The 19,541-nt window shown below is 41.8% G+C and overlaps 1 protein-coding gene across 1 annotated transcript; it reads right to left on the reverse strand.

The window, feature by feature from the left end:
• Positions 1 to 1,956: 1,956 nt before the first annotated feature.
• Positions 1,957 to 19,532, reverse strand: GPN1 (GPN-loop GTPase 1). The gene is made up of 14 exons (XM_044261865.1): positions 19,388 to 19,532; positions 18,598 to 18,691; positions 17,416 to 17,455; positions 16,339 to 16,405; positions 15,595 to 15,632; positions 13,897 to 13,975; positions 13,592 to 13,686; positions 12,584 to 12,629; positions 11,809 to 11,955; positions 10,601 to 10,683; positions 8,895 to 8,934; positions 7,736 to 7,826; positions 3,876 to 3,983; positions 1,957 to 2,649 (listed from the first exon to the last, which is right to left on the reverse strand). The coding sequence occupies exons 1-14, from the start codon at positions 19,496 to 19,498 to the stop codon at positions 2,564 to 2,566; spliced, it is 1,125 nt and encodes a 374-aa protein (XP_044117800.1). The 5' UTR covers positions 19,499 to 19,532; the 3' UTR covers positions 1,957 to 2,563.
• Positions 19,533 to 19,541: the final 9 nt, after the last annotated feature.

Below are 19,541 nucleotides of genomic sequence, written 5' to 3' on the forward strand. Positions count from 1 at the left end.
ATCAGGCAGGTTCCATAATGTAGTCATCTAGCATTTAATTCGTTCTTTAGCGAACATTTATTGAATACCCATCATATACTGGTTCTTGTGCAAGGGACACCAAGATGAAGAAGACTTTGTCCCTGTCCTACGGAGTGGGAGCTTAAGGCACAGGCCAGACAAGTTGTTGTTTTGTTCTGTTTTGTTTTGTTGTTAAGTAGTAGTTCTATGCCTGGCATGGAGCTCAATGTGGGGCTTGAACTCATGACCTTGAGACCAAGGCCTGAGGTGAAGAGTTGGACGCTTAATCGACGAAGTCACCCAGGCAACCCCAGACAAGTTTTATTTTTAAAAGAAGTATTCAAAGGCACTAAGGGGAAAAACCAAGTATGTTCTGAGTCTTGCTCTGCAAATAGTTTCCTCCTGAAGAGGTTCAAATTTTTAAGACCGGTGGTTTCCAGGTATAGAATATTGAAATTGGGGGCACCTGGGTGGCTCAGTTGGTTAAGCAGCTGCCTTCAGCTCAGGTCATGATCCCAGGGTCCTGGGGTCTAGCCCCACATTGGGCTCCCTGCTCAGCCAGGAGCCTGCTTCTCCCTCTCATGTGCCTGCCACTCTGCCTACTTGTGCTCTCTATCAAATAAATAAATCTTTTAAAAAATATTGAAATTAGTATCTAGAGGTATAGTATCTATAGGTATATAATCTATAGGTACAGAACACTGAAATTAATACTTAATGGCAAAATAAAATACTTTTTAGACTATTTACATTGGAGTAAAAGTACCAGATGGTCAAGGTTAGGTACTCTGATAAAGCAGGTCATTTTAAGATACCTGAGATCCTCCTGGCCTAGAACTGTCACAGGATATTTTAGAGCAGTTCTCAAACTTAATGTATATAGGAATTCCCTGAAGGATATATTTTTTTTCTTAAGATTTTGTTTGACAGGCAGAGATCACAAGAAGGCAGAGAGGCAGGTGGAGAGAGAGGAGGAAGCAGGCTCCCTGCTGAGCAGAGAGCCCGATGCGGGGCTCGATCTCAGGACCCCGGGATCATGACGGAAGGCAGAGGCTTTAACCCACTGAGCCACCCAGGCGCCCCCCCCCTTGAAGGATTTATTAAAAGAGATGTCTAGGTACCACCCCCAGTTTCTGATTCAGGTCTAATTCGATGACAAAACTAATCCAAACAATAAGAAAATTCAGGGGCACCTAGGTGGCTCAGTTGGTTGAGGGACTAATTCTTGGTTTGGGCTCAGGTCATGATTTCATGGGTCATGGGATCGAGCCCCACACTGGGCTCCTCACTGAGCAGAATCTGCTTCTAATTCTTTATAATTTTTTTTTTAATTTTATTTATTTATTTGAGAGAGAATGAGTGAGAGAGAGCATGAGAGAGGAAAAGATCGGAGGGAGAAGCAGACTCTGCAAAGAGCTGGGGGCCTGATGCAGGACTCGATCCTGTAAGTCCAGGATCATGACCTGAGCCAAAGGCAGTTGCTCAACCAACTGAGCCACCCAGGCACTCACTTCTTTCTAATTTCTAACAATTTTCCAGGTCATGCTGATGCTTCTCGTCCAGTGACCACACTTGAGAACCACTGAATTGGGGTACAGATTACGCAGGGATAAAATTCCTTAAGAGAAATGCACTATGTTCTAAGATACTATGAAGAATGTGGAGGCAGGGCAAACCTTACTACGGCTATTATATATGGAATGTGCACCTGACCCAAATCCATGGTCTTTGAGTAAATCACAAAGGATACTTTGCCTTAAAGTATAACACAAACAATACCTAGCTCTGTACCTGGTTACTTGGTATGTGTACATGGGAGACTTTAGTAAACATCCCCTCTTTACTGAGACGGGTTTGGACATGTGGCTTTAAACCTCTGTGTTGAATAGAAGAGAACCTATCTGCAGTTACATAATTTTCTTATTTGAAATTATGACAGGCAGGCTTACAACGAAGTTAAAATTAAAAACACTTTATCCAAGTTATCATCCAAAACAGGATCTTATTCATTAATCATGTTTTGCTCACTCTGTTCAACGAACCTGTTGTCTTACAATGAGCTACCCCATCTGAGGCATGTTTCGTACCCAACATTGATTGGTTGCCAAGGAGACTCCGCTGCCACCCTGGGCAAGCTCGTTTCCTCTCCCCTTCTGCTAACAGGAAGGAAACTCATGGTATAATCCAGGGCAAGATGCTGGGAAAGTAGAGTACAGATCCAGCCTGATAAAAGTTTGAAGTGAATAGTGATTTCTCGCTGTTCCATCCACCAGCAGCAAAAGTACTTGAATTCAAATGATAAAATTTGAAGCTTTAGGCTTGAAGGGCTATCAGCATCCAAGAATAGTGAGAATATCCTTCCTTGCATAAATCCAAGGGAAAGGCCAAGGGAATTGGCATCTACCTGCCAGTCCAATGGTTTTCTATCCTCGGCTGCATCTGAGTCAAATTTCCCTATAAGAGAAACTCTGCTACTCTGAACAAAATTGTCCTTTATAAGTAGTCCCCATCAGAGGTTAGGATAATTCCTTCACAGAGTTCCAAAATACTGGACTTCTATAAACTACTTGTTGTTTCTCTTCCAATACTGTGCCATTGATTCTTGCATAAAATTCTGGAATGCTGGCTCTTCACGGCTTTCTTCCGTAACTACAAGGAAAAAAGGTCAGTTCTTTTAACTTTCCCATTAGAAAAGAGTTCTGTCACCAATCCATCACAAACAGTACTCAGCTTCTAATAAACTAAGTGTTCATTTCTCCCAGAAGCATGCTCTATCATGGTGCCCAAAATGTCGAGTTTCTTTCATCTCTAAGTGGGGAGAAACCACCCCCCTCATAAAGTAACTAAAACAAGGTCCCACTCCTACGTATTTTAAACCAAGAGAGATATATCCAACAACTTTATTCATAATAGCTAAAATCTGGAAACAACCCTAATGGCAATCAGCTGATGAATGAATAAACAACTTGTGGTAAAAGCCGTACCTTGGAATATTATTCATCAATAAAAAGAGCGCACTTTGGATACATGGATGGATTGCAAAAGCATTACACTGACTGAAAAAAGTCAAATCCAAAAAGCTAAATACTGTGATTCCAATTAGACAACATTCTGGAAAAGGCAAAATTGTAGGAACAGAAATCAGATTAGTGATTGCCAAAAACTAAGTGTGAGAGAACGGGACTGAATGAGAACAGCATGGCGGTGCTGGAAGTATTCTGTATCCTGACTATGATGGCTGTTTCGAGTGCACATATATTATATTAGTTAAATCTCATCAAACTATACACTTAAAAAGGGTGGGATTTATTGCCAGTTAATTAGACCTCAATACATCTGAGTTAATGAGGCAATTTAGATGTTAGCATCCAGCACAATGGATGGTTTTCTCTTGGTCGTAGCTAGAACCATAAAGATTGTTTCAGGAAATAGATTCTGTTCACAGTCCATAAAACTATGCCAGGTGGAACCCTTTTAGAAGTTTCCAGAGCCATTCTACCCTCAGTGGTACAGTCCCTTCTAACTGGCTTCAGTCTGCCGAGGCCTCCTTATGCATTCTTTTTCCCAACTCATGTATTCTTAAAACCATTATTAAACCAAACAAACATTCTGGATTTCTCAAACTGAGTTAGGCCCTAATGATGAGAGGACAAGAGACTAATTAAAAGCCTGTGATGCGCTCAGTATTAACCATTCAGTAGACGGGCCAGGAACTCAATACGTGGACCTCTTTCCCGCGGCTGATTCTGGGGCCACGTCTTCTCTCCCGATCACTGGCTGCATGGGTAAGGCTTCTCTCGGCAAGAAGCTCCTGAGCAAACAATGTGGGAGGAAGCAGCTACTCTCTTCTCCCAAGCACCTCAGCCACCTCTCACCTCTGTGGTCAATGTCATCAGTATCGCTGTCCGCTTCCTCATCCTCTTCGTCCAGTGTTCCCCGAGTCAGGATCAGGTCAGAAGCTTCCAGCGCAGGAGACAAGCTGTCTACAGAGAAAACACATGTCAGGAGCATATCACGAACCTCAGCCTCCTCAAACAGGTGTTCTGATCCAGTAACTATGATTATAAATTGGCAGGATGAAGGTGGCCGTAAACATAAATGCACAATCTTACCTGTTCTAAATGTACTATTGTTAATACCACTTAATGTTTTTAGAGTAGTGTAGTCCATAAAATGCTCTCGGGATCCCGGTAACCCAAGAGGTGCTATTTTTAAATTGAGGAAAGTAATTCTCAAGTAGCTTGTCCTGGTAGTAACATCGTTCGTTCTTACTGGCTCACAGCTTTAAAGAGGCTGTAGTTTTTCCTCTGAAGACTAAAGGCATCGGAGTAGATGCAGCATGCTGGGGAGTCAGCACGAAAGTGTAGAGCACTAAGGAAGATTCCTGGGGGAAGTGTGTTCTGAGGGTCTGAAGAAAATAGACGGTGGAATGACAGTAAAGGAGTGAAGATATTATTCAAAAGAGGGAGGGAGGAAATGGGAAATTGAATATACTAATAGAGGCAAATTCCCTACTCCGGGCAACTGAACAAGGGTTGAGTGCCAATCAAAGTCAAATCACTTCATTCCTGTGCAGGGGATTCAGCCTGCAAGGGTTGGGCTCTGAGAACCTAAAATGATGCCCAGTACCCTAGAGCTTCCGGAGCACACGACCACTCTCTTCAGGAGCCTCGCTGGAGAGAAGTCAGCAGGGGATGAAGGAGGCCAACAGCAGCAACATCAAGGGACACAAATCTCAAGGGGCCCGTGGCCCTGAAGAGGGATGGTGACATGGTGTGCTAACAATCAGTGCTTCTGTCTGGGCCCCCTATACCTGTGACTGCCCCCAAATTATTTACTACAAGCTTTCAACCTTCGACAGGTTATCTGAGTACGGAAGACCTTTTGCAGCAGATTTAACATTTGCTGCTTCACATATTCCTGAGTGATGAGCACAGAAATTTATGTCACCGAGGTACACAACAAGGATGGCCAGGCAAGTTCACGTAACCGGTGAATCCAGCCAGTTTCTAGCATCTCCCCCTCCAAGCGGCTTTGGAGTTGTTGTCTAGTGAAGATACAGCAATAGCTTTCATGAACAGAACTTCATTTCAAAGACCAGTCTATTCACAAGTGTGGGTGGGAGGGGGTGCACCCATACTAAACATGAACACCAACCTAGAACCCCTAAGAATCAATGACAAAACTAATTCAAACGATAAGAAAATTCAGGGGCACCTAGGTGGCTCAGTTGGTTGACGGACTAATTCTTGGTTTCAGCTCAGGTCATGATCTCATGGGTCATGGGATCGAGCCCCACACTGGACTCCTCGCTCAACAGAATCTGCTTCCAATTCTTTCTCTTGTCCTCCCCTCCTCCTCTGCCACTTCCACCCCAGGGGTGTATTCTCTTTTTCAAATAATTAAATCTTCAAAAAATATTTTTAAAAAGTGGGGTGCCTGTGGTTAAAAAACTAGTGGCTCAGTGGTTAGGCAGACTTTTTTTTTTTTTTTTAAGATTTTACTCATTTATTAGACAGTGAGAGAGGGAACACAAGCAGGGGGAGTGTGAGAGGGAGAAGCAGGCCCCCCCACTGAGCAGGGAGCCCAATGTGGGGCTTGAACCCAAGACCCAAGGATCATGAGCCAAAGGCAGACGCTTAACAACTGAACCACCCAGGAGCCCCAAGGTAGACTTTCTGAGAAACAGTGCAAGTACAACTGTTAATGAAAAAGGTAATACAGACCTATACTTTACATCATACCCAGGTATAAACTCTAAATGAATCAGGGATCTAAATGCAGAAAATGAGGGTTACCTGGTGGCTCAGTCAGTTAAGCCTCTGACTCTGGGTTTCGGCTAAGGTCATGATCTCAGAGTCATTAGATCAAGGCCCGCTTCAGGCTCCGTACTCAGTGCAGAGCCTGCTGGAGATTCTTTCCCCTCCCTCTCCTTCCCCCTCTGCTCACCCACCCTGGTCACACTGGTACATTCTCTCTCTCTCTCTCTCAAATATATAAATAAAATTCTTTATATGTAGACAGTGGGCCACCTGGGTGGCTCAGTGTGTTAAGTGTCTACATTCAGCTCAGGTCAGGATCCCATGGTCCTGGGATCGAGTCTCACATTGGGCTCCCTGCTCCGTAAGTCTGCTTCTCCCTTTGCCCCTTCCCCCACTCGTGTTCTCTCACTCCTCGGACTCTCTCAAATTATCTTTTTAAAAATAAATAAATAAGTACAATGAAACCATACAAGTACTACAATAAAACATGAGTGAATTCCTCTTTAACATAGTATAGGTAAGGGATTCCCAATTATGACTCAAAATCCAGAGGCAGTAAAAATGGGAAGTAAATTTGCCTACCTCAAAACAAAACAAAAACTTTCACCTGGCAAAATAATGCCATGGACAAAGTCAAAAAACAAGCGACAGAGAGAAAATATTTCTAACAGGCATCACAGAAAAATGGATACTACCCCTATTACATTAATAGATACTAAAACTAGTGGGTAAATGTGAAAATTAAAAGGATATTCATATGGTCTCAAAGTATCATCCAACAAAATACTTATCATAAAGGGAAAAATAACTTTACAATGAAAAACCTGGCAGATACCACTTTAAGCAGGTGATCAAAAGTAGTATCTCCAATGACGGGACAAATCTACATGGCGGGCCTCTGGATGTCGTGCATGGAAAAATCACAGCTTCACTTCTGTGAAGTCCTGCCAACAAGGAGCCACCTGAACAGAGTCCCAAGGGAATACCAGACAGACCCAAACTGAGGAACATCCTATAAAATATCTGTCACCTACACTTCAAAATTGTCACTGCCATGAATACAAAGAAAAATGGAGGAACCGTTCCAGTTTAAAGGAGCTGAGACAACTAAATGCAATGCAGATCCAGGATTTTCTCCTGCTACACAGGGCAAATAGCTAGATCTAAATAAGGAACACATCAGACAACAGGATCAGAGTTAATTTCCTGTTTAGTAATGAGCTTATATAAAATATCCTTGTTTTTAGGAAATACACACTCAAGTATTCAAAGAGAATATTTAAGTCTTATAACTTACCCTTAAATGATATTGAAAACAGGAATATATATAATATATATTTTGTTTATAAATACATTTATAGGCTTATACATAAAGTCATACATAATGAGAAGAAGAGAAAGAATCAAGTAAATGTGGTAGAATGTTAACATTTTGCAAATCTGGTTGAATGGTATATAGTAATTCTTAAACTAGCCAAACAATTTTTCTGTAAATCGGAAAGTAGGTCAAAATAAACAGGAAAAGAAAAGGGGAGGGGGTAGAGGGTAAAAAGTATTTAAGAAAACTGTAGATGGGAGGATGGGGTAATCGGGTGATGGGTGTTAAGGATGGGACATGATGTAGTGAGTGCTGAGTATTATAAGCAACTGATATATCACTAAATTGTACCCTGAACCTAACAATATGCTGTATGTTAACTAACTTTAAAATTTTTTGAAGTATTTAAGAAAAGAGAGAATATTAAGTGTCTTGCCGAAGTAAAGCAAAAACTACCTGAAGAGGAAGAACTCAGAATGGTAATTATATACAACTTCCAGAAGTTTACCTTTCCAAATCACAAAGTATATCGATCCATCTCAAAATACCACATTATCTTTATCCTTTTCTCGCTCTTGAACTTAAGCATCTTCCTGCTCAGTGGAAGTGAGCATATCCTCCTTTTAGTTCCTAACTCCAAGAAACCCTCCAATACCTGCGGCAGTCCCTGTGTCCAAGGCTACAGAGCCCATATCCTTCCGAAGGCGCTCCAGCTGTTCCTTCTGCTGCTGGCTCTGTGCACTGGCCTGTACATAGAGAAAAATATCTCCATGTTAAAGAAGGAGTTCTAGGGGCACCTGGGTGGCTCAGTCAGTTAAGCATCCAACTCTTGGGGCGCCTGGGTGGCTCAGTGGGTTAAGCCGCTGCCTTCGGCTCAGGTCATGATCTCAGGGTCCTGGGATCGAGTCCCGCATCGGGCTCTCTGCTCAGTAGGGAGCCAGCTTCCTCCTCTCTCTCTCTCTCTGCCTGCCTCTCTGCCTACTTGTGATCTCTCTCCGTCAAATAAATAAATAAAAAATCTTTAAAAAAAAAAAAAAAAGCATCCAACTCTTAATTTTGGCTCAGGTCATGTCAGGGTTGCTGAGTGTGGAGCCTGCCTAAGATTCCCTCTCTCCCTCCATCCATTCTCTCTCCAAATAACTCACTCTCTCTCCAAAATATATAAAATAAAATCTTAAAAAAAAAGAAAAAAGGAGTCCCAAGTTAGATGCCAGACTTCTAACAGAGATGACAAAATAAACAAATACTAGGGACTATTTAGACACTGGGGCAGGTAAAAGATGACAGATACAGAAATGCCAAGCGGTGTGGGCCCAGAGGAGCACAAGCTCAGCCTAGAGGGCTCTGGAGACAGAATGATAGGTTTTGGAAACTGGACACGAGAACACATCAAAAAAACCCTCAAGCAGACATAGCAGTGGTAAGGGGCCCAATGCAGCTGACGAGGGCAGGCCAAGGGATTATTTGGAATAAGCACTGTGAACCACTTCTTTTTTCTTGAAATTCCATAACCAGTCCTTAAATGAGCCTTGGGAGTAGGGGTGGGGTGGGGCCCAAGAAGTGCTTAGCAAATGTAACAAGAAAAATCAGACTTTAAAAGATTCAAATAAAGAGAAGAAAAATAATTAAGGGGCCCTGCTGCATCTAGACAGGAAACACACAGATTTACTAACTTAAGTTACAAACATCTACAACATACACTGATAGCCAAAACAAAAGCATTTATGGCAGGAGGATTAGTGCATGGTTTGAAGTTGTTTTTCAGTGGCCCCAAATACAACAGCCTATCTTATAATACAAATAGCCTATCTTACCAGTGACTTCTTCAGACGTTCATATTCAGGACGATACTCCCTGGAAAGAGAAAACACTTTCTAAATTCCTTTGTTTATAATCTGTCCTGCCCGCCCCCATACCGCTTCTATTTTCCTAGTTCCCTGACAATAACAGAAGACCTTACTTCACCGAACATTATATGTAACAAGGCTTAATCACTGAGATTCTATCCCTGTGCAATTAGAAGTCAAGGTGCTTATCCCCACCCTGAAACCAGCAGAGACAAAAGACTGCTGGCCTGGAAAGATTAACTCTGTGGAGTCCATAATTCATGAGCTCAGCATTTGCTGGATAAAACTGAGATGAATAAAAGAAGTGAGGCCTGGAGTGCCTGGGTGGCACAGTCTGTTAAACATCTGCCTTCAGCTCAGGTCACGATCCCAGGGTCCTGGGATTAAGCCCCCTGTGAGGCTCCCTGTTTAGCAGGGAGCCTGCTTCTTCCTCTCCCTCTGCCCCTCCCCCTGCTTGTGCACAGGCACACTCTCTCCCTCTCTCTCTGTCAAATAAATTAAGAAAAGGAGGACTGATGGGCTCAGGAAGCCCAATATGTAATTATGTTGTTTATCTGGGCAGTAACAAAAGGATACAGAAGGGTCTATCCTGAGACTTTGGTCACACACAGAAAGACCCTTTGTCTGATAATCAAAATCAAAATAATGTGTCTAAAAACCACCACGTGGTTGTTAGAATCTTGCTAAGTATAAAGCCAAAGAAACACGCCAGTAAGCAGCCAATTATCATGGCATCAGTCCAAGAAAAGTGCTCCGATTACACTTTCGTGTAAGTAAACAGAATTCCAGTAAACCATGAAAATAGTAGTAACCACCATTTATCATGAAGTGTGCTTGCTCGGTGTCAGCAACTGTGCTAGATGCTTGGATGTATTTTCTCAAATAATGCTCCCAATAACCTTAACAATAAACGCTATTATCCCTGATCTACAAATGACAAAAACTTGCTAAGGCCACTCATTTACTCAGTGGAGAAAGCAGAAATCTAACTCATGGCTGTCTGACTCCAAAGTCTATGATCTTAATCCAAGGTCAGCCAATGTGGCAAAGAGGCCAAATCATGCTTATTTTTATAAATAAAGTTTTACTGGAACAGCCGTGCCCATTCGTTTGCAAATTGTTTATGGATGCTTTTGCCCCACAATGACAGGTGAGCAGTGGCAACAAAGATTCTATGGCCCACAAAAGCCTAAAATATTTACTATCTGGCTTTTTACCAAAAGAAAGTCTGAAGACTCCTGCTCTTAATCATTCAATACAGGGGCACCTGGGTGGCTTAGTGGGTTGAGCCTCTGCCTTTGGCTCGGGTCACGGTCCCAGGGTCCCGGGATCGGGCCCCGCGTAGGGCTCTCTGGTCAGCGGGGAGCCTGCCCCCACCCTCTGCCTGCCTCTCTGCTTACTTGTGATCTCTGTCTGTCAAATAAATAGGATCTTAAAAAAAAAAAAAAATTAAAAATCATTCAATACGGAGAAGGTTTTATACTCCTATTTTTAAAAAATAGTTAATGGGGACTGGTTATCCCTAAGTGTACACGTACAGATCCAGCACACATACATATGGCAAAAATAATACCTAGACTATGAGAACCAAAACGCTTTGCTGGCAAAACTGCTATCATATCAGATTACAGGTTACTAAAAATGTCATCAACAGGATTTTCCTTTATCCTCACCTTTCATATTCTTCTGCAGCACTGGTGACTTGCACGAAGAGTTCATCTAAGCCTGTACCCAGAACAGCAGACACACCCACCACCTGTCAAAAGCATCAATGCCACTGAGGAAACTATATTTTCACATAGTGTATGTTACTTTGTTCAAATAATCATAAAATCTTTCTAAAAGCTGTTTAGATACTTCAAGAAGTCTCTGGCAAAGAGTGAAGCTAAAACAAAACAAAAAACAGCACATATACTCAAGAGCTATGGAAAGATGTGTATGGAAAAGAGAGGACTAGAAAAAACAGGAGGAGGAGAAACACACAGCAAGACTTCCTATCTATTTCCTGCCAATACAACCACTGTCTGTTCTCTACAAAAATCAGTATTGCAATGCCTTTGCCAATTACCATCCTCCCTGACACCCCGATGTACTTTTACTTATATAAATCGTACCCTTCCTGGGAGCCTGGGTGGCTCAGTCAGTTAAGCATCTGCTTTCAGCTCAGGTTGTGATCCCAAGGTCCTGGGACAGGGTCCGGCACTGGGCTCCCTGCACAGCGGGGAACCTGCTTCTCCCTCTACCTCTCTCCCTGACTCATGCGCACACTCTCTCCTCCGCATGCACGCACATACACAAAAATAAATAAAATCCTTAAAAGAAAAATAAAAAAACAAATCGTAGCCTTCCTTCAAAGCATACCTCTAATGCTATATCCTCCAAAATCCCTCATTTCAAGAGTGATCTGCCCCTTACCAGCATCAGGCTCAACCACCAATCTTCATAAGGTTCTTATCACAATATCACAATTTAATCACGTTTCAATTCTGTATATAGCTCTCTCTTCAAACTAAACCATAAATTCTGAAGGTAGGGTTTTTACCTTATCTCTCTCTTTTTTTTTTTTTCCAAGTAATCTCAGTGCCTAACATGGGGCTCGAACTCACAACCCCAAGATTAAGAGCCAGCCATAAGCTCTACTGACTGAGCCAGCCAGACACCTCTATTTATCTCTTAAACCTCCAGTTTTAAAACTGGCCAGCAACATGCAAAAGAATGAAAAAAAAACCCACAAAACTCCAATTTTTAATAACTAATGCTTAAATGCTTTTTTTTTTTAATAAGGTAACGAACTTCTTTTCTAACATAGGTTCAAAGCCGGCCCTATGGGTTAAGAGGTCGTCTGAAGGGACTGTCAGTATAAGCAGAGGAGAAAGTTTACCCTAAGTGAGCTGTAAAACTCATCTAACACCAGGCTCATTGAACGAGTCAGGTTACTGACGTATGTAGTCTCTTGATTCAAGGCATCTTGGAAAGCCTCAAAATCTTGCATCCATTCCACTGCAAAGCTGTGGTCAATGATGTCAGTCTGTACCAGAGAGAAGTCAACTATCAGCACCCAGAGATACGCTTAGATAGCAAACATCAAAAAATTTTAATCAAGCAGCAACAACAAAGCAATTATTCATATATTTTTGCCTCCACTTCGCCCCTTCCCTCCTCCACTACAACAAACCATAAAGGGCCAAGACTACTGTATACAATGAAACGAAGGTATGTGTTCTCTTGGTCGAAGCAGACCCTTCACTACCCACTGCCAAGTGACCATGGCAACAGCAGATGCCAGCACATTCTAGGCTCTGAAGTCATGTCTCAAATCCCAGCTGCCAACCCAACAACAGTGAAGTTTTTGGTTTTAACTGAGACTGCTAATAAACTAGAGTCCCTCCTCCATATACACAGCTGCAATTCTGAGGGATAATCTATACACTACAGTTAAGGGGCTACTCTATCTAGTTTAAAATTACTTTGATGAGAGCCAGTGATAAATATTCATTTAATCTGATTGAATCTTTTTCCTACAAGTGCTCATGACTTTGTTTCAGATAAGTTTGAATCTGTTCTCCGACTTGTGAAAATCCTCACCTACCCAAACCTTCCAGTAACCCAAGGTTCTGATGAAAAAGAAATACTGAACCACAAAAGGATCCACTTACTTTATTCATAACCACAATGAAAGGCAGCTTGGTTTTGTACAAAATGCTGAAAATTAAAAATCAAGACATTCTTAGTAAAAACACTTAAGCTCTTGCTAGCCCAGTGTCAATCTATTGGAACCGGGTAAAGACAAGTGGAATGGGTTCAAACTCTACTTATAGGTATCCATTCTCACATGCCTTCATTCTTCTCTCCCAAGAGGAAAAACCACCATTACCATCCAGCAAACAACACACACACACATGCTCGCTTTTTCTTGGAATAATAATGCTTTAATACTGATCTTGTTTTCTGTATGCTTTTTTTGGGTTTTGTTGGTTTTTTTGGTAGGGTTGTTTTTACCCAATAATTGTCTTTTAAACAATAAATATGGAAACAAAAAATGCCATCAGTCCTCAGATTTTTATGTGGACTAGGATTTCTTGCATCTAACAAGAAGGGATAGCCCTAGTCACATTAGAAGGCACAAATGCTGGTAATGGCTTTTGTGTACCTTCCCCCCAATGAGTTCTCTCAGATTGAATAATAGTTTGCCTTGCTCCTATGTCTTCTGCACTCACATACCCTAGTGAGGCATGGTCCTTCTGTCCCTAATGACACCAAGTTGGACAAACTTGTGCTTTGTGGAATTACAGATAAATCTTTGTATTGATAATCTCTCATAATTTAACTCTACATGTCATAACACAGAAAAGGAGCATTTAGACCAGAGCGCTCTGTTCTATTTAGACTTGTTTCATTCATCTGGGAGCAACTACCAAAGGCTCATATTCGTACACCACCCGTTTCTGTAATAAGCAAGGGAGGAAGATGGGAAGCTACTCAGAGAATGCCAACACATATGCCCCTTTTCTCTACTCACCTCTCCCCAGCTCACAACTACTAAACTGAGGGCCATATCTGAATGAGCACAAATCCAGGTTAGTAAGTACTTGGGATTCAAATACAAAAGAGAAAGAAGAGGCCTCCTCCCTGATGTAACAGCACGCCTACCAGCAATTAATTACCTGCAGGCATACAGCATATTGGACATGAAGGTCACTGGGTTGGTACTTCTTGATGTGTCCATTACATAAATGACAACTGTTGGAAATGAGGATGCCTAAAGCCACAAAATAATCACAGCCTTAGTCAAAGGGCTCATGAGCTATTCCCAAACTCTTATCCCACCTTCCTTACCAAGGGAGAACCGCCTTAGGCAGGGTATACAGAGCTGCCACACTCCCTCCCATACAAGGTCCCATGCAATAAAAAGATGCTTAACTAGTCTAGCTCTCCAGTTACTCCCAGTAACCAGTCCTACAATACTCACCAGAGCCTCAGTGATGATTGTCCCAGAAGCTGACCATGTGAACACCTCAATCTGTCCAGGTGTGTCAATCAAGACGTATCTGTGTCAAGAACGACCATTAAAGAAGTATTACACTTGTGCAACGCTGAAAGATAGCCCCACACACAAAACACTGAGAATCTGGTTATCCGGGACTGGAATAACCTCGTCACACTGTCAAGTCTAACTTCCTCCCACTGCCCTTAAAATGTACACCACATTCCCCCAAGCTTCTGTTCAATGTCCAATATTCATGCTACCAGGCAGGAGCAGTAGTCCACAAACTGCTGCAAATTGATCACAGAGGAAACCGTGATAGTTTCAGAAACACACCGCATTGAAAATGAGAGATAAACAAAACCAAATTTCTTGGGAAACTATCTGGTTTCTTGGGGTGGGGGTGAAGGAAGGTGGAGGGGAAGGAGGAAAACAGAGAGAGGGGAGTAATAGCTAAATACAGGGTTTCTTCTTGAGGTGATAGAAATATTCTAAAAGTGACTGCAGTTATGGTTGTACAATTCTGTGAATATACTAAAAGCCACTGGACTATATACTTTAAATGATATATGAATTATATCTAAATAAAGCTGTTTTTAAAAATAAGCAAAAAATTTTGAATGGATATTTCTCCAAATATATACCAATGGCCAAAAAGTACATAAAATGATGTTTAACATCTTTAATCACTGAGGAAATATAAATCATATCCGATACCACAATGAGACACCACTTCACACCCAATGACATGGCTATAACCAAAAACAAGGATAATAACAAATGTTGGCAAGGATGTGTGGACCAGGAACCCTCACACAATGCTGGTGAAAATGTAAAATGGTACAGCCACCTGGAGCTGGGGCGAGAAGGGAGAATAACAGGAACTGCTAATGAGTATGGAGTTTCTTTTGAGGATGAAGAGGAAGTTCTGGAATTAGATAGTGGTGATCAGTCCATGACTTTACAAATATACTAAAAACCACTACACTGTATATTTAAAAATTAGAATGGGCCTTTGTTATGTGAATTTATATCTCAATAAAGCTGTTACTTCTTTTTAAACTACCTCTAGTAGTTTTTTATAAAAAAATGTTTTTGTAAAATACCTTATCCATCCATGTATATATGCATGGAAACACGTGGAATGATAGTCACCGACAGTAGTAATGACAGTAATACTTATAATGTTATATAATAATACTATTTGTTATACATTATAAAATAACAGAACACAACATAATAGTAATAATGATAGTTGATTCTACTAGGAATCAGGGCGAAATAATTTCATCTCTTAAATATTATGCCTAGTTGTAAATCTTTTTAAGATTTATTTTTAAACAAGGGTTAGAAAGATGTTTCAGAGATTTTAATACCCACAAATGTGGTTTTCCCAAGAGAAGGCAAGTAGACAACTGAATTTGGACAAAGTCTCAAAAATACCTCCTAGGAAGCCACAGGCATACATGACAGTGATTGAGGGCAAAATACTAGTAAATTTAGCTCTTCACTGTATATGACCTTAATGTGGGGTTTTGGGGTTTTTCTGGCCTACTTTTTTTTTTTTCGCTTCTAATGGTTTCATCTCAATCTAACATTCTTTCGGAGTTTGATGGTATCCTGAAATCCTTGAGACACGTCAACTACAGAGTAATAAATTGGTGTTAAACTGAAATCACTTACTTAGACATGTTCTGGGCCTTCTCAATAAATTTCATCACCTAAGAGAAAAAGATGCCGATTACAATAGGATCCATTCTCAACACAAAAATCACCCTTTCCAGGGTGGCCCAACTTACAGGCACTATCAACTAGTCAATCTCTGTTCTCAATCTTGGGACACCAACTTATAAACTCCATGAGCTAAAGAAGCACAGCCACACCAGCAGCCCTGCAACACCCTGGAGTATACTGCAAGGCCCCAAGATGCTAAAGACAATCTGTCACTGTCAGGATGCATCTCTTGGTGCTTCAATAAAATGTTAACAACCTGTCTCACGGAGTGATATTTGGGTAAAAAATGAGTGATTACAAAACACTCCTATGGAAGTAGATGATGGAGAAAAACTTAAAACAGTGACAATTATTTGTCACACGTAAAAAAGCCCATTATCTTTCCATTCCATGCCTGCTAGCCCATCCCACCCCCCATTTGTCCACTCCCATCCTCAAGGTGATACTCCAAGCCAAGATACAAAAAAAGGAACCTGGATTTTTGTTTTATTGGCCATCACAAATATTAAATGTGAAGTGTCTCAAAACACTGATTGTCCTTTCATAACCTCCTTCTCTGTCTACCAAAATGCTTATTTATTTTCTATGTATGTCCAGGTTTATTGCTCTTCTTTCTCAAAGTGAGCAAGCTAAGGCATTTAAAAGTCAAACATTTTTACACAGCCATGCCTATAAAAGTAAAGACAGACATACCTGATCAAATCTCGTAGCAAAGAGATTGAGTGACGTCACTATACCACCATTGGGCCCAAGTCCATACCTGGACACTAAGTTGAGGATTTAAACTACTTACAGATCAAATTAGATGCTGAAATTCACACTAAGGCTATCATTCACACAAACAGCACTGTAACATTAGTGTTCCATGAATAGATGCTGGCAGTCTATCCTTGACATGCCATACAACCTTAACCACACAAAGAATTTCATTATCAACATCTTCCTCGTATCTTTACCATTTTGGGGATGTTGAGGCAAAATGAAGATGTTAAAGTGACCAAAATGTAACAAAGAGATGCATGTGGAAGTGACAGCTTAATAGCATTAGCCTTAATTAAGATCATCTTAAAATATCATTAAGACATCATACTCCCAGGTGCCTGGGTGGCTCAGTGGGTTAAGCCTCTGCATTCTGCTCAGGTCATGATCTCAGGGTCCTGGGATCGAGCCCCAAATCAGGCTTTCTGCTTGGCAGGGATCCTGCTTCCCCCTCTCTCTGTCTGCTCGCCTCTCTGCCTACTTGTGATCTCTCTGTCAAATAAATAAATAAAATATTTTTTTAAAAAATCACAGTCCTTGCTCTGATCCTCACTGATCAAGCTAACTGCTGAGTAGAATTAGTCTATCCACCTAGACCTACCTACACGGAAAGTACACATTTCATACAGCAACGTACTAAGAGTTGATCCTACTAAATGAACCTGCTCATTTCTGAGTCTCCCAGTCAGAGGAGGAAGTGGCCTCCAAGGCGATACTGCTCTCTGGAACCAGGCCCAGCTAGCCTCTCACTTTCCATGCTAATTACAACAGCCTGTAGTCTAGGAAGATGGTAAAAAAAACTGAAACCACAAGCTGAAACAGTATTTCTAATCACCTAAAATACCTCTCCTCACATTCATCCCTCTATCCTCAAAAATTACTTTAAAGCAATTAAATGCTTTTGCTAGTGTATTTCACAGAGAAATGCAAAAACACTCTCAAAGCCACAAAAAACCAGACAGCAACCAGTCAGGGATGAGTCAGCACCCAAGCAGATGCCGAAAAGGATACTGTTTCATGACTTCTTTATACTTCACAGTGTCACGAATATCTGTTCAGGGGAAAAAGAATTCACTAGAATTTAACACATAGAAACAATACAGTTTGAGACTCTCTACCTATAATATCCTCAGACAATGGACCCCTCAAGTCATCTCTGCTTCCTCCGAGGAAAAAAAATAAGTTTCTCTCTTGGCATCTCAGTTACTTTTCAAATCTTTGTTTCAAATTTTTAAGCTAAGATCACTGAACTGTGATAGGGGGAAAAAAGCACGATGGTGAAGAGAACAAAAGGGTAGAAATACATTCTCTCCCAGCAAGAAGCTGAAACCAGCCTTTCAGGCTTCTCTTATCTGCATTCTCTTCTACTAAATCCCCCAGCTTCACCCTGGATTCCTTCTTTACAAAAGATGGGGGGGCACACCCGGGGGGCTCAGTCAGTTAAGCGTCTGCCTTTGGCTCAGGTCATGATCCCAGGATCCTGGGATGGAGCCCCGATCGGGCTCCCTGCTCAGTGGGAAGTCTGCTTCTCCCTCTCCCGCCCCCTCTGCTTCTGTTCCCCTCTCTCGTTGTGTCTCTCTCTGTCAAATAAATAATAAAAATAAACATTAAAAAAAATAAATAACTGGGAAGTAACCCATGAAAAATGTTAACTAGGAGCTCAGAAGTTATGGTAGAAATGATCTCAAACAATGAGAAGTTTTACTGGTTTTTGTTTTTGTTTTTTAAGTAATGTGGCAAGGCTGGGGTTATTTGGGGTTTTTCTGTTTGTTTTTCTTTTTTTGAGTTTTTGTTTATGTTTTTTTAAACTTACTTGAGAAAGAGAGAGGGAGAGAAAGAGAAAGCCCATGAACAAGCAGGGGAAGGAGCAGAGAGGGAGGGAGGAAAGAGAAAGAATCTCAAGCAGACTCCCCACTGAGCTGGAGCCCAATTCCGGGATTGATCTCATGACCTGAGATCATGACCTGAGCTGAGACCAAGAGTTGGATGCTTAACCAACTAAGCTACCCAGGTGCCCCAGGATCTGCTTCTCCCTCTCTCTGTTCCTCCCCCTGGCACTTTCTCTCTCTCTCTCTTAAATAAATTTTAAAAATCTAAAAAAAGGAAAGAAAAAATGAAAACATTAAGGACTGGTGGGCTGGGGGCTTTCCATATTCTGAGGGACTTCACACAGTTCTGTTACATTTTACTCACCAATATTGGCAGGAAAGGGTACTTCATGTACAGCTGGGTCCAGATTAATCACATAAGGTGGAGAGCCTTGGCTATGCAGATGTCCAGTAAGCCTCTGTAGAGATAGAAGAAGAGGGATGAAGTGAGACAAAGAGGGAATGATAAGGGCCAAGATTCCTTTATCCATCATACCTGAAGACTTCTGCACTTACATTTCCCTCTACATGAAATATTCGTCCCCAGTATCCACCTCCAACATTCAACTCTCATAAATACTATATTTTCCTTTATCACCCGTCTAACAGAGTCTCCCCTACTCTCGATCACTTATTTACTTGATTTTTGTTGGTTTTTTTTTCCTATCACTCCCATTAAAATATTAGCTTCAAAAAGCGGGAACCCCGTCAAATTCAATCGCTGTTATCTCCAGGGCTTGAAACATAAGAGATGCGTAAGAAATAATTACTTAGTAATCTACACCAAAAGCCTGTGTGCTAACCCTGTATTAATTGCCAGTTACACGTATGCCTTTGCCTTCGAGGAGTCAGCAATTGTACCGGTAAGACAATTCCAGAACGTGGTAAATTGTACCAAATATAACCAAAGGGTGCGAAGAAAAGAGCCTTAATTAAACCAGGCTTGAGTCCGAAAAGCCCAGCCTAAGAAGGAACCGGAGATGCTGACCAGTTACTGAAAGCCACACGCGGGTCCCCTCCAACTCTAAGACCTCCCCCTCCTCCTCTCCCCGGCCTTCCGCCCACCACGGACAACCTCGCGCGCGCACCGACTATGCCCGCGCCGTGTACGTCACCTGGACAAAGGTGGTTTTCCCAGATCCTGCCATTCCCAACACCAACAGACAAACTGGGGGCCGAGGACCCCCCGAAGCCTGCGAACCAGCTGTCTCCGCGGGCGCCGCCATTTTCCTCCTGGCTCCGCCCACTCTGCCATAGAGACGCTGCGTG

Source organism: Neovison vison, chromosome 8 (genome assembly GCF_020171115.1).
Source record: "Neovison vison isolate M4711 chromosome 8, ASM_NN_V1, whole genome shotgun sequence".
Classification (NCBI taxonomy): domain Eukaryota; kingdom Metazoa; phylum Chordata; class Mammalia; order Carnivora; family Mustelidae; genus Neogale; species Neogale vison.

What these genes read in the sequence shown, in the direction of transcription:
- GPN1 (XM_044261865.1), bottom strand. Translation starts at nt 19,498, where the DNA reads ATGGCGGCGCCCGCGGAGACAGCTGGTTCGCAGGCTTCGGGGGGTCCT. An exon ending in AACGTCTGAAGAAGTCACTG is followed by an intron (nt 7,827 to 8,894) that starts GTAAGATAGGCT and finishes CTCTATGTACAG; the next exon opens with GCCAGTGCACAGAGCCAGCA. An exon ending in TGATGACATTGACCACAGAG is followed by an intron (nt 2,650 to 3,875) that starts GTGAGAGGTGGC and finishes TTTTCCTTGTAG; the next exon opens with TTACGGAAGAAAGCCGTGAA.